Raw genomic sequence first — 23,203 nt, forward strand, 5'->3', positions numbered from 1 at the left:
TTCGTTATGATTGATTTTATTTCAGTTTATGTGAAAATTTTTATATCTAAAATTATATGATAGCTGTTGGCACGCCAACTAAGTTGACTCAATTTTGAACTAAGTCGATTCAGTCTCCTAGTTTAGTCAGCTCAATATTGACTGATCCGATCCAGTTATCTCAGATCGAATAGTAATGTTTACTGTTTATGATCAGTTAGTCAATCAAATATCAGATTTAGTCGATCTACTGAAGTGAGCCGACTCAGTTCAGGGGCAAGTCAACCTAGCTTTTAGAACAAAAAATTTTATATAAAATGATATAAAATTATTTTATAAAATTAAAATAATTTTAATTAATAATCTTAATCCATGATAATGCTATACTTAATTGAGAATTAAAAAATATATTTTAGATCTAGAATTATGATTAAAGATCTAATAACATTACATAAAATATAGGACATGGGTTAGCTCAAATCAAGTCCTTTTAATTGGATTAGATCTAAAGTTAAAATCAAAGACTTGATGAACTAAAAAGAGTAATTGATTAAATCTAACCAATAGTTGATTTAGATTAGGCCAAGGATATTCTAGATCAAATACAATAATTATAGAAGGTCGAGTCCATATTTTTGATTAAACCAAATGGATCTTGATTGAGGCTTAATGGTTGATCCCGAGTCATTGGGTTGATTAGATCGTTAGATGACTCGAGTTGACCCATATTGTTAAGGTTAATCAGTATGACTGATTTAGGTACCCTAGATCAGATTGTCTCAGTCATTCTTATGATTTAGTGAAGTCATTTGGAGGATTTACGACTTATCAGTTGGATCAGCTAATTTATAATTTTTTACATAACTTGATGAAGTCAGTGGAAGGATTTATGACTTGCAGATCGACTGATTACTTCTAAAATATATTAAATAAAATTTTAAAATTTTTAGATCTATAAAATGAGCTAGTTATGAAGATAACTAGATCATAGCCTCCCATTAAGTTGCATGATAATGCGTTCAATATTCTAAATAGGCATTGGAGGTACCACACACCCGGTGTCTATTAGGTATTGGAATTATCATTCATCATATGACTGGCTTATTATATTTTTTAGATCAATGGTCAAGTTGGCTAAGCCACACTTGGGCTTGGATATTTGTTTGTTGGATGCACTTGATGTAATCATGTTAATGATTGAACCTAACCAGATTTTTCAGTGGAGGCGCCACATGCTTACTGAAGAGATACCTAAGGTAAAATCTGATTGTTAGAAATTATTTAAAAAAATATTGATTAGAAACTTACCCATGGATATGCTAGGATTGGTCGAGCCACACTTAGATCCGAATGCAGTTTATATGGATTCTAGTAACCCCTAAGAAATTAAAGTAATTCTTCAAATTGGAGGTAGAGGCTATCAATTCATATAAAATAATGAGAGAATCTTTAGACTAAAGTCTAAATCTTTAGGCTAAAAATAGTTCATATACTAATAAGTTAATTATTCTCTTTTTAGAAATGGTTAAAAAATTATCGCTCTGTTTACTGTTAGACAGTGACAGCATTATCGGACCTAACTTCAATAGTCAGTATTAAAAGTTGAATATAGTCCTTGAGCCTGAATTGATCAAGAAGTCTAAAACTAACCCAAACATGCCTAAAAGAGAAATCAGTAAATGGTTGTTAGTCAAGATAGTTATATGATAACTCCTTAAAATTTTTCTATTGATAATACTGCTATCTGGATATAGGATACCGACAGTACAAGTTATGTTTGCAAATAGTTATAAAAAATTTTAAGATAGTAGAAGATTTGAAAACGGCAAGAGACTCCTGAACGTAAGAGATGGAAGTCTATTTCAATCTTAACATTAGAAATTATCGAGCTTATTTTTAATCCTGAAAATATCATTTTAAGTGATTGTCACTATTGTCTAATTTTATTGATGATGTCAATAAGAATGATTATTGTGATATCATTGTGAATGATACTACAATAACGAGTGGATAATTAAAAATAATATAAACTCAATACCATAGTTTGTTAGTGTAAAATACACGTCTAACTAGCATCCTAGATTAGATAATATCACTAAAACCCACCTTTGGTATAGTTGACTTAGTTACCTTTTATTGAAAAGGGTGAATAAGTCAATAATATTCTGAATTTGATACATATTGATGTATTTGCACTCATGAACATAAATGCCAGTGGAGGGCTTACTACTTCATTAAAATCTTCAACGACCTATCTTGGTATGGATGCATCTTGCTTATGAAGTGTAAGTCCGAATCGATTGAAATATTTAAATAATTTCGTAATGAGGTAAAAAAATAAACTACAAAGAGTATTAGAACTCATTGATTTGATTGATGAAATGAATATCTTTACAATAAATTTTTGACATGTCTTGAAGAGAATTGGATTATCTCTCAATGGACCTCTCATAAGACGCCACTATTTAAGAGGGTGTTTAAAAAGAGGAATCAAATTTTGTTAAACATGTTCGATCCATTGGTGGGTTTGTTAGTTTGCCTGAGGTTATGTTTTAGAGACTACTTGATATGTGCTTAAGAACGTTCGGAGCGAATTGATCACCAAAACTTTATATAAGATATGAACTTGGATAATTCGATGCTCTCTTACCTTAGAATTTGGGATGTCAGACCTATGTGAAACGTTCACAAACCAATTAGCTTAGATCTTGATCTGATAAATATTATATTAGAGATATTTCTTCTACCTTTCTAATGGACATAAGATGTTCGTGAATCTTAAGACATTCTTTTTGAAAAAAAAGTTCTTTAGTAAAAGAATTGATATCGTTAAGAACAAACTTGGTGAATCTTGATAGGTAGAAAAATCGACTCTGATACATAAATTAATAAAATCAAAGTTGATTAGATCAAATCCGAAGTCTGATGTAAAAGCATCCCTGAGTAGATATGGTAAAGTATCATATTAACCGAACAGATACTTCAATTTTTAGATTTGAAATGGAGATTTTATCTCTCATACGGATGCCATATAGGGATCTAACTTTGAGAACTGACTTGGAGCCATTAAATCTGAAATAAAGTTCATAAAGATCAATAATGTATGGATATTCGTTGATTCACCTGAAGAAGTAAGACCCATAGGGTGTGAGTGGATTTTAAATGGATAAGAGGCACAGATCGAAAAATGGAGATCTATTAATTCTGTCTGATTGTCAATGATTCCATCAAAGTTATAGTGTTGACTATGATGAGATATTTTCCTTATAGCAATCCTCAAGTCCATTCGGATTAAATTAAATTTTTTAGAGTTGGAATATACATTTTGAACATATGACTTTGTTGAAAATGAAGTAGAATCCTATATGTATAAATGGATAATAGTTCTGTAATAGTATTCTTTGTATTGTTTGGAATGAAATTCTCTTAATTGGGAATGACATCCCTACATTATAGAAAATAAAAGTTTGGTTGTCATCTCTATTCTCCATAAAGGTTTGGAAGATTATGAGAACTATTCTTAAGTATTTATGAAATACTAAGGATCAATAGCTCATTTATGGAGAATCTGACTTAAAATCTGTGAAATATTGATTCTAGTTTCTAGTCAGATTGAAATGATAAAATTATATCAGGTTATATTTTTATCCTAAAAGAGAAGCGACATGCTGTAAAGGTTTCATAGAGTATTCAGTAGCCAGTTTTATTTGTGATACGAAGTTTTTTGCGGTATTTGATGTTGGCAAAGAAGTTGTTTGGTTATAGAAGTTCATTAGCGAGCTTGGAGTGGCATACTTCGTTGACGGTCCAGTCCTTCTGTATTGATAGCAGTACTAGAGCCATATCTCAAGCTGAAGAACTGATGTTCTATCTGAGAACCAAACACTTTCTGCATTGCAATCACCTTATCTGAAAGGATTGAGATAAAGTCGACCTTAGAAAGATCGACTGAAAGGAGAACTTGATCAACCCATTGACTCGAGTAATCGGATCTAATGAGTTTGATGATCTTAAATGGAAGATAGATATTTGATACCAATCGATTGGTTTTAGTTCAAATAGGAGTTATTGAAAAATATGTCCTAAAGTCAATCATTTAGGTTGTAGATGATTATGTTCTATATATATATGAATTATAAAATGATAAATATTATCTAACAGATTCATCATAAGAAATACATCTTCCTAAATAGAACTCATATATTAAGATGAAGTCTTTAAAGCTACTTTTAAAATAATAAAGGAAGATTTATCGTGTAGTTCTTAAATTCTGCTCGCGATCAAATGATACAATTGTTATAAAGATGCTAATTGTATCAAGTGTAGGCCGTTATGTGCTATATTGATTGGTTGTCCTCTTAACTAAGGTGTGTAGTAACACGAATATGGCATACGAATAAAATATAGGAGTACATTTCACTGAGCATGATCAACTCAGGAGTACTCTGCTGTCAAGGGTTGCTCTAATGGGATATGGGTATAAGTATTTTTCTGATTTGAGGTTGCCTCAGTGACTTGCAAATAACTCACTGTGTTTTGATGTCGAACTACTCAAATTTCTAATTCGATGATGGAAGATTTTTAGGTACAGTTAAGTACTTATGAAATCTGAATGCGAGTTAAGATGGGATTAACCACTTTAAGTAAAATTGAAGATGATGCATCACTGTGTTTCAATTCAGCAAAATTTTGATCAAAATAGTCCTAGTGAGAGGTCATAAGATTTTTAAGGTTGAAACATAATGTAGACCATTCATCCAGGATTGACAATTTAATCCTAAGTTATCTTTGAGCATCGAGAGTCAAAAGAATGAATTATACGATAACTATATCCACGTTGGTTCTAGAGTGTTGTTGGACATACATTCAGCCTATCCGAATATCGGGTCTCATTGCTAGATGGTTACATCAATTGGTATAGAAATTATTCTTATGCTACTGGTTTAGGTTCGAATCTATGGGGACACACATATAGAAGTACCTGTCTGATCAAACGATTAATCGACGATTATGAATCATTGAAGAATTTAATTATCAATATGATTGATGATTAATCTTATGCAAATATTATAATAAATTATTTACTGATGGTTGATAAATTAAAAAATAATTAATTAATAATTTAATTATTATTGACTCAATTTGATTGAGCAATGGGGATTGGATCAGATGTAATTGAATTGGATTCAATTAGGTTTGCTTTGGATTAATTGGATAGAGTCTTATTGGATAACAAAATTTGTTCTAATTGATCTTAGGGATGTAAATCAAATTTTGATAGAGATCAGTTTAATTTAATTTGGGTTTGATTGAATCAAACCCTATTGGATAATAGGCTTGATTGGATCAAGCCCTATTGATCAATAGCTTCCTTGATATCCATTAAGATGTAAAGAATTAATCTCTAGATTGATGAGGTTTTTAATCAACTAATTCTCTAATTAGATTGGGGCCTAATTGGTTTTCTAATTGGACTTGAACCTAATTAGTTAGTTTGTTATAACTAATTCTTAAGTTAGTTAAGATTGGATCTAAGAATTAGTTAGAGTTGGAATAAGATTCATGAGTCCTATTTAGACTAGGACTTAACTAACTAACCATTCATCTATTTAAGATCCTCCATGCCCCGCTCTCTCTTTTACCGTGAATAATCCATGCCTCACAAGAAGTGCCGCACCGCACTTGTTTCATCTGTAAGAAAGTAGGTGTCTCCCCTCTTCAAGTCACCAAAAAGAAAGAAGGGGATATCCAAGAAGGAGGGGGTTGAAAGAAGAGTGCCCTATAAGTCAATCGTAAGTGTGTTGCGATAGAACTTTTATTTATAATTTTTCAACTCATGAAATGATATTTATTATTTGAGGTATTGATTCATCATATTAGCTGCATCTTATTATGTCTAAGATTATGATGAACCCCAAAGATTAGGATAATGATTTTAGGAGATATGAATGGGTCATGCTAGTGAGACCTAAAATCCTAAAACTCTAATCTTAAATATTTTTGATCGTAGGAGCATTGAGTCGGGTATCAATGTTCTGGATAGACTAGCATATCCTATGTATGCTCAATAAGAGGGTGGTAGATCTCACTGGTCACTTGTGTGGGATACTAATATAAGGATGTGGGTGTTCATTTGAAAAATAAGTCCATTAAATTGACTCGATGAAAGAGAATATCTTATGAAAGCCTTACTTGCATGTCAAAGATGATTTTTTAAGTAGGAGTTGTGCAAGTGATCCTTAGACCTGAGATCACCATAGAATCTTATGCACATAAACTCATATTTTGGTTTATACTCAGGCATGACATTAAGACATGTATGGGATATTCTGGATATGGTAGAGTGTATATAGAAGTTGTGAGTAGGTCAATATGAAATCGATCACTCCTAGTAAGAGGAGATCGCATTCTATGTATTCTCAATCCTAGATGACTTGAAAAAAATCTTTTGGCTAAAAGCAGAAAGTAGATTAGAAAAAATTTTTTATACTTCTTCATTGGAGTCATCATTGGTTAATTGAAAATCGATATAAATATGTATTTGAGTTTGACATGATTTCATACTCATGAACATATTCAGGGTGCAAGGATAATCGAAGGATTGAATTGTATGGTAACTTGCTATTGAAGGATATATTTGATATTTTTATTAAAATTTTACATCTTTTGGATAGTCATGATATATTGCTAGACATCAATTTTGATTTGTAAGTTTTTGATCAAATTAAAAAGTTTAATTCGATCGTCAGTTAGAAAGAATTATAATTGTTGAACTCGGGTTAACTCGATTGGACCTAAATCGATTAGATTGAAATCTAATCAAATTTGGTCAACTTGCATCTGAACCTATTGCCAGCTAGATGTAAAATCCAATGAGTCACACACATATAGAAATTGGCCAAGGATTTTTTTGAAAAAGATTGACTGGAATTTTGGATTCAATTAGGGCTCCGAAAAGCATGCTAGCACGTATGGAACCCTTGCTCCTTTGGAGGTCAATTTGGTCTCATCCCTTGCTAATTAGCTAGCCCAATTTAGTAAATATTTGGGTCAGATCATGTCACTTGAAAGCAGCTCAAATTGGGATGCCACATCCTATTTTAACGCTAATTATGAAGAGTCCAAGTTGTGAAGGACTCTTAGCGCAAAACAGGTTCTGCGTACAAGTATTGGCGTGGGCAGAAGAAAAAAATTCTTCTGTTATGGAATTAAGATGTGTGTGGGTAGTCCATATCACCCTCCATCCTCTGGTGCATATCTTAAAGCATGAGATATATATTTTTTTAAATTCTTTTGGGTGGAGAAAAATTAGAAAAAGGAAGGAAGTCTCGCACGCGCGTGCAAAAGCATCGCATCTCTTTGAGATTTGGAGAGTCTTTCTACTCAATAAATACTTTCAAAATAGAATAATTTTTGGTAATAATATTCTATATTTGACAATCTATTTTTGATAATTTTTTTAGAATTTTTTCAGACTTATTTCGATGCCAAACGGATGCCATAAGTTCCTCCTTATGCCTGCATGTGTGGTGATCAGACTTCGCGTGAAAGGATATGAGAACACATCCATTTGTGGGAAATTTTATCTACTCATTATATGTTCTAAAATTAGGATTGAATTCTCTATCCACATAGATTTTTGAGAATTTTTTTGATTTGAGAAGGGATGCGAAAACATCCTTTTTCTGGTCATGCATGCAGAGCAGGGTGCTAATCGACGTATCATTGATAAGAGTTCTTCTGTTTGAAGGAACTCTTATCTCTGATAATCAGATCAGATAGGCCTCTTGGATGAGGCGCATCCCTCTCTTTTAGCATCCTTCTAGTGGCTATAAATTGGTCAGGGCACTGGGTATCCGATATATTCAGAAAGAGTTTCCAATTTTGTCTCTGTTGCTCTCTTTTCTTTCTTACAACTTATCTTAGTTTTAGAACAAGACTTTGGGATTTAAGACAAAACCTTATCTGATCCTAACAAAGATTGTAAGGGTCCTAAAGAAGGAGGATCAGAAGTTCAGAGGAGATTCTGAAAGGATAGAGTTAGTTTCTAGGAGAAACCTGACCGGTATGAGGCTAGTCGAGTTCTAGTGGCTAGAACTCTTGAAACAAGGTGAAGAAGGAGCGCTGTCCTTGGTTCACTTTTTGTGTGGATCACCATTAGAGGGTGGACATTGAACATCTTGTGAAAATTGAGATTAGCATTATAGATATTCTTCTTATCTTAATTTATATTTATTGTACTTTGATTATTATAGTCAAGGATTTCTGGGCATTGGGGTTTCCGGTGCATCAGGTGTTTTGAATGAAAATTTTAAACACCTAATCCTTCCGCTACACAATCGAAACTCAACAGTGGTATCAGAGCCTACCTTGATCTATATAATCAAAGGTTAGAATATTGTCTTGATTGTGATCAAATATGGATTTTTGGTTTGGTTCAAGCCGGGTCAAAGGTTGAATCCGATTGAACATCCAAACCCTCGCATATCTTAGAGATATATTTTTAAATATAAAATGCATGATGCATGTATAAAATTTTTTTAATAGTTTAGTACTCTAATTGGGTTCATTACTAGGCCGTCCGGTCATAAGAGCAAGTAGGATTCAGAGACCCTCTCTTCCTATTCAATAGGATACTCTTATGGTGCATAGGGGTGCCATTATGATGTCCTTAGAAGAAGAACTGCGAAAAGAATATTTTGTATTCATGCATGTTATTAGAACTTCATGCATATATGATATGCTTGAGATACTTAGTTATAATCATATTGAATGATTATAATTTCATATCTTAGAGATATGAATTGATGTCATGATTAGTTGTTATGATTATTAAGATATAACTATAATAGTGCATCATTATAATTGAATTAGGATGTGCTTGAGACCATTAAAGTCCTCATAAAAATTATATTAAGTCATAGTGTTATGAATTAGTAGCTGATCTATTTTTTGAATTGATTAATCAATTGGTGTCTAAAGAGTGCTTCAAGTGTGGTGGTTATTTAATTGGTTCCGTTGCTGGCCTGGCCAATTTTATTAGTGTCTAAGAAAAGCAATGGGGGGACCTCCACCAATCTTAATACTTTTCTGACCAATTAGATTAGTTCGAATCTTGAATGAAGGTAGCTCAGTATTTAGAGCACTACATATGCCTTCCTTCATGTCTAGTCAATATCCTGTTAAAAACCATAGTAGGTTTGTTGTGATATCCATAAGACATGCTATGGGGATTGATGTGTGTTTGTCTTGGTGCATATTATATGCTTTACAGCATATTTGGATATGTTGCTTTATTATGATATCCACAAGGACAGTATTTTTCAGATATGACTGTATAGAAATGAAGGGTCAGACTTAACTAAAAATACTATAGTTTGTTGTGATATTCACAAAGCTATGAGTATTTTTAGAGGCAAATTATGTTGAGAGTTGCATGAGATGCAATTGGATAGATTTTTCTACCTTTAAACTCATTGAGGTTTGTTGTGATATCCACAAAGCTTCATTGAGAGATTAGGTCTCAATCCCATTAAGAAATCAGATTAGAATTTTTTGTTTATCATAGGAGCGGGCTATGGTATCCGATAAAATAGTGAGAGACATAACTAGTTTAAAAGTCCTCATCTAGTTATGCATGTCAAATATGAGTGATTTGCTTATACTATTATTCTTTATTTATGCAGATTTAAGTCTGCATTATGGCTTCTTTATTTTCACTGCATAATATTATAAATAAAAATATATTGATCGATCCAACTCTGTGGATTGATTGAGGAACTTGCAAATAAGGTTCGTATCAGAGAAAAACTCTGATGTTCTGGATATTCCTGATCTTGGGATGATCAGTAATAATGAGAAGGCAAAAGATGTCCATATGAATATTAGCTGTTTATTTGTAGTAAGTTTGGACATTGGGAGTATAATTGCAAGAATAATCTTACAAATTTGAAGCAGAGTACAAGTATAGCATCAAAAGATATGTATATGATACCAACCTATTTTTTTTTCATTGAATGACTCAGACTCTGATACTTGGGTATTAGATACCACCTGTGGATCGCATATTCATAATTCATTACAATGACTACAGAATATCAAAAGTCTGAAAAGAGGTGACCTCGAGCTCTATGGTGTAAGTGGAGGTCTATTAGCATAGAGGCTGTAAAAACCTGTATACTTGATTTGCCTTCGGATAAAATTTTAGAATTAAAAGACTATTATTACATATCAAAGGTCATTAAAAATATTATTTCTACACCTTTGTTGTAAAAACAAGGTTATGAAATAAGGTTAATGAAAAATAGATGCTCTATTTTTTTTCTAATGAATATTATGGTAGTAGTTATATTGATAATAATCTTTTAATTCGTACACTCAATAAAAATATTTTTCATATTGAAAGAAATATAAAAAGAAAGAGAAAAGATGTGAATGTCACATATCTCTGGTATTGTCGCCTTGGTCATATTAGTGAGTCAAGGATTGACAAATTATACAAAGAAGAATTCTTTGACCCATATGATTATGAATCATTGGGAACTTATAAATCTTGTCTCATAGATAAGATGACCAAGACTTCATTTTTTGGATACAGAGAGAAGGCGAATCAGTTGTTAGCCCTAGTACATATAGATGTATGTAGACCAATGACAACTCAGGCCAGAGAAGGATACTCCAATTTTATCACCTTTACGAAAGATTTATCAAGGTTCGGATATATGTATTTTATGAAACATAAATTCAAAATCTTTGATAAGTTCAAAGAGTATTAATGTATGATTGAGAAACAAACTGAAAAAGATATTGAGGTTCTTCGATCTAATCGAGGAGGAGAATACTTATCCAGTAAATTTTTTTATCATCTTAAAAGTAAAGGTATTCTCTTTGAATGGATCCCTCCTTATATACCCCAGTTAAATGGTGTAGCAGAAAGGAGAAATCATATTTTGATGGATATGGTGCAGTCCATAATGTGCTTCACTGATCTTTTAATATCTTTCTAGAGATAATGCCCTAGAGACTGCCATATACATATTAAACAATGTACCTTCAAAGTCTGTTGTAAGCACACCATATGAGATATGGAAGGGAAGGAAGCCTCATCTTAAATATCTTAAGACTTAGAGCTGTCCTGCTTATGTCAGAAATATTTTTGGACATAAGTTTAGTGCTAGATTAGATAAGTATAGGTTTGTAGGGTATCCTAAAAAAACTAATGGATACTTCTTCCACCACCTACTGAACAAAAGGTGTTTGTTAGTAGGCACGCTATTTTTTGAAAAATGAACTTATCCAAGAAAGAGGCAGTGGGAGGAATATTGAACTTATTGAAGTTCATGATCTACAAATCGATCTAGAAATATCAGTGGTTGGACCACAAGAAGATCCTCAATCAGAAGTACCTAAAGATGAGGTACATCCATAATACACACCTCCTCTCCGAAGGTCGGATAGAGTGCATCATGTACCTTTAAAATTTGATGACAATATGATCAACATCATTCAAGATGATGATTCACTGACTTATTCGAAAGCTGTAATGAGTAGAGACTTAGACAGATGACTGAAAGTCATGAAATCTGAGATGGACTCGATGTATATCAACCAAGTGCAGATCTTGGTTGATACACCTAAGGGTGTGATCCCAACAAGATACAAGTGGATCTTCAAGAAGAAGATCGGAGTAGATGGGCAAGTAAAAATCTACAAAGCTAGGTTGGTGGTGAAGGATTTCAGTCAAAGCTAAAGAATTGACTATGATGAAACCTTCTTACTAGCGGCTATGCTCAAGTCCATCCGGATTTTGCTTGCTATAGCAGCATACTAAGATTATGAGATCTGACAGATGGATGTCAAGACTGCATTCCTCAATAGTAATCTAGAGAAAGAAGTCTATATGACTCAGTCAGAGGGATTTGTCTCAAGTGGAAAGACAGATCAAGTATGCAAGCTAAAGAGATCCATCTATGGATTAAAGCAGGCTTCGAGGAGTTGGAACATCCGATTTGATATGACAGTCAAAGAGTTTGACTTTATCAAAAATAAAGATGAACCATGTGTGTATAAGAAGATAAGTGAGAGTGTTGTTGTCTTCTTAGTTCTGTATGTCGATGACATATACTGCTTATTGGGAATGATATCCCAATGATGCAATTGGTCAAGACTTAGGTATCGAATAAGTTTTTCATGAAAGACTTGGGTAAAACATCCTATATACTGGGTATAAAGATCTATAAAGATAGATCTAAAAAGATGTTAGGCTTATTCCAGTCACGGTACATAGATCTCATATTAAAGAGATTTAATATGGAGGCTAGTAAGAGAGGTTACTTGCCTGCAAGTTATGGTATACGTCTCTCCAAGAAAATATGTCCTAAAATATTAGAGGAAAGAAAGAGGATGAATGAAATCTCTTATATTTTGGTTATGGGATCAATTATGTATGTCATGCTATGTACCAGGCCTGATGTAGCTTATGCTTTGTGTATAGCTATCAGATTTCAAACTGATATGAGGGGGATCATTGGAAAGCGGATGATAATAAGTCAATATCAAGGTATGTATTTATCCTAAATAATGGGGCAATGAGTTGGAAGAGCTCCAAGCAGCAGATAGTATCTGGCTCAATTACTGAGGCAGAGTACATTGCTGCTAGTGAAGCCATTAAGGAAGCTGTCTGGATGAAAAAATGCATCATAGATTTGGAGTCATTCTTAAGAATGAAGGACCAATGTCACTCTATCATGATAACACTGAGGATATTATTCAAGCAAAGGAACCTAGGTCTCATTATAGATCCAAGCACATCCTCTGACGCTTCCATCTCGTTAGAGACAAGATGTTATCCTGGAGCGAGTAGACAGAAAGAATAATATAGCAGATTCATTCACTAAGGCCATACCAAAGCAGCTATATAATCACCATCTTATGAGATATAAAAGCTATTGACTTTAGTGCAAGTAGGAGATTGAAAGAAGAGTGCCCTATTAGCCAATCGCAAGTGCATTGCGATGGAATTTTTTTTATAATTTTTAACTCATGAAATGATATTTATTATTTGAGGTATTGATTCATCATATTAGCTACATCTTATTATGTCTATGATTATGATGAACCCCAAAGATTAGGACAATGATTTTAGGAGACATGAATGGATCATACTAGTGAGACTTAAAATTCTAATCTTAAATATTTCTGGTCGTAGGAGCATTGACTCGGAGATCAATGTTCTGGATAGACTAGCACATCCTATGTATGCTCGATAGAGAGGATGTCAGATCTCACTGGCCACTTGTGTGGGATACTAATACAAGGATGTGGGTGCTCATTTGAAAAATGAGTTCACTAAATTGACTCGATCAAAGAGAACATCTTATGGAAGCTTTACTTGCATATCAAAGATGGTTCTCTAAGTGGGAGTTGTGCAAGTGATCTTTAGACCTGAGACCACTATAGAATCTTGTGTACATGAACTCATATTTTGGTTCATACTCAGGCATGACATTAAGACATGTATGGAATGTTCTGGATATGGTGGAGTGTATATAGAAGTTGTGAGTAGGTCAACATGAAATCGATCACTCCTAGTAAGAGAAAATCGTATCCTGTGTATTCTCAATCCTAGATGACTTAGGAAAAGTCTTTTGGCCAAAAGCAAAAAGGAGATTAGAAAGAGTTTCTAATACTTCTTCATTAGAGTCATCATTGATTAATTGAGAATCGATATGAATATATGTTTGAGTTTAACATGATTCTATACTCATGAACATATTCAGAGTGCAGGGATGATCGAAGGATTGAATTATATGGTAACTTACCACCGAAGGATATATTTAGTATTTTCATCAAAATTCTATATCTTTTAGATAGTCATGATACATTGCTAGACATCAGTCTTGACCTATAGATTTTTTATCGAATTAAAAAGTTTAATTTGATCGCCAGTTAGAAAGGATTATAATTGTTGAACTCGGATTAGCTCGATTGGACCTAAATCGATTAGATTGAAATCTAATCAAATTTGGTCAACTTACACCCAGACCTACTGCCAGCTAGATGTGAAATCTAATGGGTCACACATATATAAAAATTGGCTAAGATTCTTTTTGACAAAGGTTGATTAAAATTTTGGATTCAATTAGGGCTCCGATAAGCATGCTAGCACGTGTGGAACCCTTGCTCCTTTGGAGGTTAATTTGGTCTCATCTCTTTCTAATTAGCTAGCCCAATTTAGTGGATATTTGGGTTAGATCATGCCACCTAGAAGCAATCCAAATTGAGACACTACATCCCATTTTAACGTCAATTATGAAGAGTCCAAGTTGTGAAGGACTCTTGGCGCAAAACAGGTTATGCGTACAAATGTTGACGTGAGCAGAAGAAAAGAATCATTTTGGCATGGGATTAAGATGCGTGTGGCAGCCCATATCACCCTCCATCCTCTAGTGCACATCTCAAAGCATGAGATGTATTTTTTCTAAAATTTTTGGGATGGAGAAAAATTGGAAAAAGGAAGGAAGTCTCACGCCCGCGCAGAAGCATCGCATCTCTCTGAGATTTGGAGAGTCTTTCTTCTCATCAAATATTTTTAAAATAGAACAATTTTTGATAATAATGTTCCACATTTGAAAAGCTATTTTTGATAATTTTTTTAGAATTTTTTCAGACTTATCTGGATGCCATAATTTTCTCCTCATGCCTGTACGCACGGTGATCAGACTTCGCATGAAAGGATGTGAGAACACATCCATTTGTATGAAATTATATCCACTCATTATATGTTCTAGAATTAGGATTGAATCCTCTATTCATGTGGATTTTTGAGGATTTTTTTGATTTGAAAAGGGATGCAAAAATATTCCTTCTCTGGTCGCACGCGCAGAGCAGGGTGCTGATCGATGTATCATTGATAACAGTCATTCTGTTTGAAGAAACTCTTATCTCTGATAATCAGATCAGATAGGCCTCTTGGATGAGGCACATCCCTCTCTTTTGGCATCCCTCTAATGGCTATAAATTGGTCGGGACATTCGGTGTCCGATGTATTCAGAAGAGTTTCTAATTTTATCTCCGTTGCTTTCTTTTCTTTCTTACAACCTATCTTAGTTTTAGGATAAAGCTTTGGAATTTAAGACAAAGCCTTATCCGGCCCTAACAAGGGTTGTGAGGATCCTAAAGAAGGAGGATCAGAAGTCCAGAGGAGGTTTTGAAAGGGTGGAGTCAGTTTTTTGGAGAAATCTGATCAGTATGAGGCTAGTCGAGTTCTAGTAGCTAGAACTCTTAAAGTAAGGTGAAGTAGGAGCACTGTCTTTGGTTCAATTTTTATGTGGATCACTATTGGAGGGCAGACACTTGAACGTCTTATAAAAATTGAGATTAGCGCTACAGGTATTCTTCTTATTTTAATTTATTTTTATTGTACTTTGATTATTATAGTCAAGAATTTCTGGATATTGGGGTTTTCGGTACATCGAATATTTTGAATAAAAATTTTAAACACCTAACCCTTCCGCTGCACCATCGAAACCCAACAGGGGCGTCCAAGAGTTTGACGCCCCAAATCTCACATGCCTCAGCCCCCAAACTCTCACCTCTTTGGAAGTGATCTTCCAGAGTTTTTGCTTGCTAGTTCTTAGGCATCAAAGAGAGGCTCCTCTGTTGGTTTTACAGTAAAAAATTGAAGAAGAAATGTTCTTCCCAAAAGGAGGAAGAGAAGGAAGAAGAAAGGTCTTCTTTCTAATGCGCAGCCTTAGAGAAGAAGGCGTTCTTCTCTCAAATTTTTTTTTTATTTTTTTTAATATAAAAATTAGTTTGAATCTAATTTTTAATATGAGAATTTAAAAAAAATATATCAAAAAAATTTGGTTGGATATTTGGGACTTCTTAGGACTTTAGATCAAGGAGAAAAAGGGAGAAGAAAAGAGAAGAATGTTTTTTCTCTTGGATCTTTTTTTTTTTAATTTTTTTAGAGCATGGGAATCCATGTTAATTTCTATATGTGAAATTAAATTAGATCTGATTTTTATCATGAAAAATTAAAGAAAAAAAATTCTTCTTAAAGGTGTGAAAGGAAGAGAGAAATGTTCTCTCTTGTACGTGGGAGAATTGAGAAAAAAAATTCTTCTCTTAATCTCTATCGTAGAAATCTGATGCATAAATTCAGGAAGAAAAGGAGAGGGTCTCTTTGCTCTTCATCTTCTTCATATTCCTCTTAGATCTGCCAACAGTATGATGTCTTCGCGAGCTAGTACTCTCGAGGAGATCAATCAATACAAGGGCTTTATGTGGATATCCATAGAGATCGGACGCATGTGCGGCTGCTGAGCATCATGAAGAACTAACTATCATAAATTTTGGATGTGGTGATCTACTATCCGCGCTCAGGTATGAAGTTTTGAACTCAATTCATAGTTTAGATATGATATGATTTGATATAGATGTGATCTATGTTTGCTGAATTTTAGATTTCAGATTTACATACATGCATATTAGTTCATATCATAGATCCTATACGGTAGTTTTAGATTTGATCTATGTATGCATTATAGATTAAATTATTTAGTCTATGTATGTTCCGCTATAAAACTGTAAAAATATATACACAAAACTGCCACGCTTTCCTTCATTTAAGTCATTAGTTACCACCATTTTTTATATTTTATTATTTTTTAAAAATAATATTTTATTATTTTTATCCTCCTCTTTCCTCATATCTACCTCCCCACTATCGCCCACCTTCTGTCGTCTGCCTCTGTGCCACCGGCCTCTCCCTGCTGCTCACCTCCTCGCCGTCAACCTCTCCGCTACTCGCCTCCTCCTTCCTCATCATCTGCCTCCCCGTCGCCGCCCACCTCCCTGCCATCGACCTCTTTATTGCTCGCCTCTCCGCCACTGGCCTCCTTATTGCTCGCCTCCCTGCCGCCATCTACCTCACTACTCGCCTCCCTGCCACCATATGCCGGCCCCTTCTCCTCCACCCACCTCTCTGGTGCTTGGTTCTGCCACTGCACGTCGCGGTCTCCCCACTGCTCCCCTTCCCACCACCGCTTGCTCCACTTCTCGCCTCCTCACTGTCGGCCTCCCTACTGTGAGCCTCCTCGTCGCTCGCCTCCCCACCACCGTGTGCCGGCCCCTCTCCTCCGCCCATCTCTCTAGTGCTCGGCCCCACCGCTCTACGCTGCCCACCCCTTTGCCGCTCGGGACCACCGCTGCAGCCACCCTCTTTTCTCTTGCTCCTCCGTGCACCTTTCTATCACTCAGGCAAGCCGCCGTAGCCACCCCCTCTCCTCCTTCTTCGCCCACCTCTCCATCGATTATATGTGTTGCTCACCTCCCCACCGCCACAAATTGCTTCCCCACTCCCTTCCTCCTTTGCCGTTTGGGCCTGCCGCCTTCTTCCTTATTTTCCTTCGCCGCTTATTTTTCAGGAGCCACCTCCCCGCCTCCTTTCTTCCTACTCCTCTATCGCTCGGGGCCGCTGCTCACCTCCCCATCACCACACGCCAATCTCCGGTGGGAGGGGGTAGTGCTTCATTGAGGAGGAAGAAAGAAGAAGGACGAAAGGATATGAGATGGGATCCATTAATCTTTTTTTTTTGTTTCTGGATTGCACCTAAATTTTAAGTTATTTACTGCACCAATCATATACATGACTAGTTGTTAATAAACAGATCAGTACTATTTATCTTAGAATAGATGATTAGATAAAAATCTATAATAAAATGATAAAAATAAATATTAGAGTACCGTAGTAAATTTTTTTTTTTTGTAAACAAATAGTTTTGAGATAGTAGATCATATTCAACAGCTTAGATTATTGATGTAGCTAGGACTCCTATTATATAGTTGTGGTCTGATCGGATTTGAGTCCAAATCTGATTAATCTAATTATATGATATAAATTCGATCGATCTAATTGCGCTATGGCATACGGTAGAATAGTGAGGATTTCTAATCAACTAATACTGTACCAAAGGGAGATTTCAAAAGGTATGAATTTGCGGAAGAAAAATAGTTTACATGCATCAGGAAAAATGCCCAGCACATAGCTAGTGTGGGTTTTTGACCGACCACTGAGAGCAAAATAAATATTAAAACTCCAAATAAACCATCTTGGGCTGCAGACATCCCGAGGTGCTCATGGGACATGAGCAGCTTGAGATTGGCTCGACTCTAGGCCAAGGCTTCACGTAGAGCTAATAAATGAGTCCAGCTCAGACAGCTTTTTAACAGCTAAACAAACAAGCCGAGTGCACGAGCTTCAGTAAGCTTAAGCAATCCTAGTACGTACAAAGCCGAGTTCAAGCAGCATGATACCTTGGCTTACTGGAAAATGCCTCACTATGGGAGCACTGGAAGATGTATGGAGGCATGAGAGGTCCACGTGGTATAGGAGTGGTTTGCTCCATCATCGTCTTCATGTTGGAGACAACGGTCTGATCCCACTTAATTAGCACTCCTTCAGTCTTGGGAAGACAAGCTCTGGCTTGTCTCAACACTGAAGTTTTTATTTTTTGCTTTTCCCCTTAAAAAGGTTTCTTTTTCCTTTTCTTTCTTCATTTCATATCAATTCTTCAGTTACTTCTCATCTAATAACCCGATGCAGGAGTCAATTTCCTCAACGAAATGGACCTTGTTCAATGATTGCAAACATTTTATTTTACAGGAAAAGAGACCCTGCCGTAGATTCGTCTCCAAATTTTGGCAGGTTAATATGGCCAGTTAATCAAGTCCACAAGCCAAAACTCTCGGCAAGATATCAGGATATCTGAAAGTGATATCTGACACTGGGCATGCCTCAAATCAGCACAGTTCTAACACAAGGCCATCCTTAGTAGCAGATTTTTTTTTTTCCTGAATTAGGAGAGGCTAGTCCCTATTTTTCTATCCTTGTTTCCATCCCATATCTTGATAGCGGGTCCAGCTAAAATCAGCTCCTCGACAAGCAAGAGGTGGTCCTGAACCAAAGCTCGATGGTACCCTTAGTACCAATTTCATGACAGCACTGGAGGCGCGTGCTTTAGGTTTTGTCAGAGGGGGCATGTGTTAGTTGAAAGAAATTGCTTGGCAAGCATTATCTTATATCATTTCATAATGTGGAAGATGAAAGTTTTCTTTTTTCTTTTTTTTTTTTTTAAGCCAGGCCTTGTCTAAGTGGCAACAACTCTAGTTATTTAGCTTCAGATCTTGGATATATAATATATCTTTAATAATCTAGACATTTTGCATATCTATAATGAAAAAAGATTTCAACAAATATTTATTCTTGCACTCTTTGTTTTCGGAGTCACTTTGTGTTTTAAACTTCCTAAGCTTTAACCATGCGTACACAAATAATTCTCTTGCCATGCATGTGGCTTGAGAAGATTGATGCAACTGGGCAAGATTTGTGGCCAAATATAACAACTAATTATATAACCACCAAATCAGCAAATATGAGGCTGATTTAGTTTTTACGTGCATTTAACACCACTCTATATATATATATATATATTAGAACTTCAGTTTTTAATGACATCGAGCACACGTCTCTCCTTTTGATTTTCTTAAAAACAAATAGAATATTATGGGTGCTAACCTTAATTAAGAGACAAAAAAATTATCCAATATTGACCTCTTCCGTTCCAAAATTTCTTATTGCTCTTTCGCATTACATGCATCCCATTACTTCTTAGAGAAAACCAATCGGGTGATGAAAAGCAGAACTTGGGGTATATTGAAGGCGTCGGCAGCAAGGTGTTCAGAGAATTGATTGTAGAGGACATTATTAGAAAACAATGCAATATTAGAAGAATATAAACTCTATTTTAGAAGAAAGAAACAAAATTAAAAAAATAAAATCTAGATGCTAATCGGTAAAATTTGCATCGCTTCAGACCAGATTAGCATCTAATTCCTCCTATAAGCCAAGTAATACCATCAAGTTCTATTGACAATGGCAAAACATAAAAAAAGAAAGGACAAAAACCAGGAGATTAGATTTAATCTCACCCTCACCTCATTCTTACCCAGGCCTCCACCTATTCGACTTCTCAAAACATAATTAAGGTCAATATACCGACATTCCTTTTTGGGGAAAAGAAAAAAGCAAATACGTGTAGAACTGCCAAGGTTCTTATTCTACTCGATCGTTGTTCTTCTCTCCATGCTTATCTTGATCCCCTTGCTCATCTTCTATCTTTAGCTTCTCTGTCCATTCATCTACCTGCTCTTCCAAAATGCCAGATCAAACATAAGAATTTTAAAAACAAAATTTGAGAGATGTTAGAGGTTCCCTATAAGTAATAATTTTAATATATCACATAAGTAAGAGATTGAACACCACCTTATCAACGAACTTATCTATCACTTCAACTTTCTTTAGAACTTCTTCAGACGCATTCTCCAAACCTTCCATTGCCTTCCTCATCATCCCATCCTCTGGGAGCCCTTCCGCCACATGCGAAGCTATCTTCTCAGTTACCTCCGCCACGTCTTCAATCATCTCCACTACATTATCCACTTTCGTCACCACATCTGTTAACAACAGCCCAGCCACCCCCAATAAATTCATGCACACCTTAAGGAAACAATTAAATTGAAAATAAAGGACAGAAGCTTGAAGTCAAGCCCTAGAAATGACTAACATGTTAATAGGGGTAGAAGCAAGCTAAGCTTGATCGAGCTTGGTTTGAAATTAATTTCAGGCTTGAACCTCAAAATCAATCTTGATTTCTATACCAGTATTTCAAGCTCAATTGGAGCTTAATTTCAAGCCAAGTCAAACATGAATCTGATCACTCAACTTAATAATCCTAAGTTGGTCAGAAATCAAACCAAGCATGAAACAAGCTCAAGCAAAGTTTAAATTAACAATTATTTGATTAAGGAATAGAATGATATACTAATTAAAGCATTCAATTGGTGATTCATTATCTATATAATATAAATATATTTGAGTCTTACAGAGCCAAGCCGGATCAAGTTGGGCCAATTTTTTGGCTCAGCTTGAAATTAATTTTTTAAGTTTGTTTTGTTTAGCTTTCAAATCAAGCATGATTTAAGCTTTTCTCAAGCTCTGCTCAATCTGCTCTATTCATTTAACACCCCTACATATACTTTCAACAACTTTTGTGGCTCAACTTTACAACCAAAATTCGCAAGAGTGATCCAATCTTTTTGCCACTATGGGATACAATTACATATTTCCTAACATTGAGTTAGAAGATCTATAGCATGATTTATATTTTCTTTTCTTAGATTACCATCAATTTTTTGTATTTTCTTCCAACTGGGGAGAGCGAGCCACATTATTGATCCCAGAGTCCACTTTAGCCTGCACAAGTGATATTAATTATCATAAATTATTCCATACTCCTTACAAAAGATGGATGCTAAGATTTTTTATAAAAACTTAGAAGGAAAAATGCAAGGAAGAAAGAAATATACATATTAGGAAGTAGGAAATTCCTAATCCAACAGATATTACCAATTAGGAGCAGTAGGTAAGGGAGGAGACGAATTAGCAGGTTGTTCGATGGGAGGTTGGTTGCTTGTTTCCCTGCATCAAATCATTCCACCTTAGACAATAATCTAATATAAGGTTGACACCTCCAATAAATCCATCCTACAATCTTTTATAATTATTTCTATATCAAATTCTCAACGATCGAAATATTTTTTGAGCTATAGATCCGGTCCACAAGCAAGTGATTGAACAATTAATGATAAGATTCTTTTATTTAAGAAAAAGTACAATATATAAAGTTTTACAAACGTTTGGAACGCATGGATGCGAGTGTAGAGGGACGTACATGTTGTCGTCGGTTTTCTGGTGTGGTTCTCCACCTATGGGACCCGGAGACTGCACCGATAGCTTCACCCTCTGCTTTCTGCGGCTTGACCTGCACATCCACAGGAGAGAAGACTTGGACGCATAGCATAAAGATTTGCATGGAACAACCGCATGAAGGTTCGAAAATTCTGAGGCGGCCAAGGATGGCGCCATTGCCATGGTCACCAAGCTTCTGACAGTTCCCTCTCTCTCTCTCTATGGTGAGAATAATTCTGCATGACAATGCTACCCAACAGAGAGAATTCTACATAAAAATGCTACTCAACTTGTTTGTCTTGTTTTAATTTGATAACGTCAACTCGTTTGTCCTTTTATTGGATAACTTCAACTTGCTTGTCCTTTTAATTGGGTAACCAAGACTTGTTTGTCTTTATAGTTACATGAAATGCACGTGGTTTCTCATAGGTTAGCTGGATATTGTTCCAATGGTCACGCTGCTCCACGGGACTCCTGTTATGTTTTAGTCGGCATGGGTCACGAGGCATACATAATCAATAATTGCAGTCATTCATATCCGTAGACCTTATCCATTCAGAACTTATCTCAGTACATCATTATAGAAATAAATATCTACGACTGATAATTTGTAATGGCCATGTGACGTATGTCATAAAAATATATTTTTTTTCACTAAACCGAAGTCATTATAATTGAAAAAGTCACACTCCTTATTTTTTGTGCTGGAGTTTCTCCCATGCGACTCTTGCCTATTGCCCCTAATTGGCTTTAGGCTCCTCGTTTGCCAATTATATATATATATATATATATGCTTGAAATGAAAGCGCACATTATTTTTAAATATGTAGGATTAAGCGAGCTAAATCATGCTTTGAATTCATTTCAAATATTTTTTTACCTTATTTATACATATATTTTAGTGTTGGGCGTCAGATATATAGTTTCTCAGAGGATGGTAAAAAAATATATAAAAATATAACGATGTCAAGCATTGGGGCACCATCGGTGCATCCACTGGCATGATAATTTGATATTTTAATGTGGACTCGTTGAGAGAGGAATATGGCTTTGAGCATTAGCATTATCTAAAATAATTTAATTGTATACATTCAGAATATTTTATCCATCGTGACGTTGGCACCTCAATATCAACCCTATCCGTATTTATGTCGAGAGATGTTAGAACAGCCAACGAACCACTGGGATACATATGGACTCTCACCATTATATTGAAGGAATTTTAAAATTTTCTATCCGCTGAGTAACAAACTGCTAACTCCATTCTAATACCAACTTCAATAAACTCCAGACGTGCAAGCTTGTATTTCCTAACAACTTAGATGTACCTCTACAGTATTTAGGAGAAAGAAATGGCATGCATCCTCTAGATGATAGGTATCCATCTTCGTCTATAACTTCTAAATTCTCCGA

General features: G+C 35.1%; 1 protein-coding gene across 1 annotated transcript; it reads right to left on the reverse strand.

Annotated features, from left to right (window-relative positions):
- Positions 1-19,765: 19,765 nt before the first annotated feature.
- On the reverse strand, positions 19,766-22,054 carry LOC105041427 (uncharacterized). Its single transcript, XM_010918400.3, has 5 exons — positions 21,774-22,054; positions 21,449-21,520; positions 21,225-21,295; positions 20,306-20,496; positions 19,766-20,185 (listed from the first exon to the last, which is right to left on the reverse strand). Exons 1-5 carry the CDS (start codon positions 21,971-21,973, stop codon positions 20,096-20,098), a joined length of 624 nt encoding a protein of 207 aa, XP_010916702.1. The 5' UTR covers positions 21,974-22,054; the 3' UTR covers positions 19,766-20,095.
- Between the last annotated feature and the right edge of the window lie 1,149 nt (positions 22,055-23,203).

Source organism: Elaeis guineensis, chromosome 3 (genome assembly GCF_000442705.2).
Source record: "Elaeis guineensis isolate ETL-2024a chromosome 3, EG11, whole genome shotgun sequence".
NCBI lineage: Eukaryota > Viridiplantae > Streptophyta > Magnoliopsida > Arecales > Arecaceae > Elaeis > Elaeis guineensis.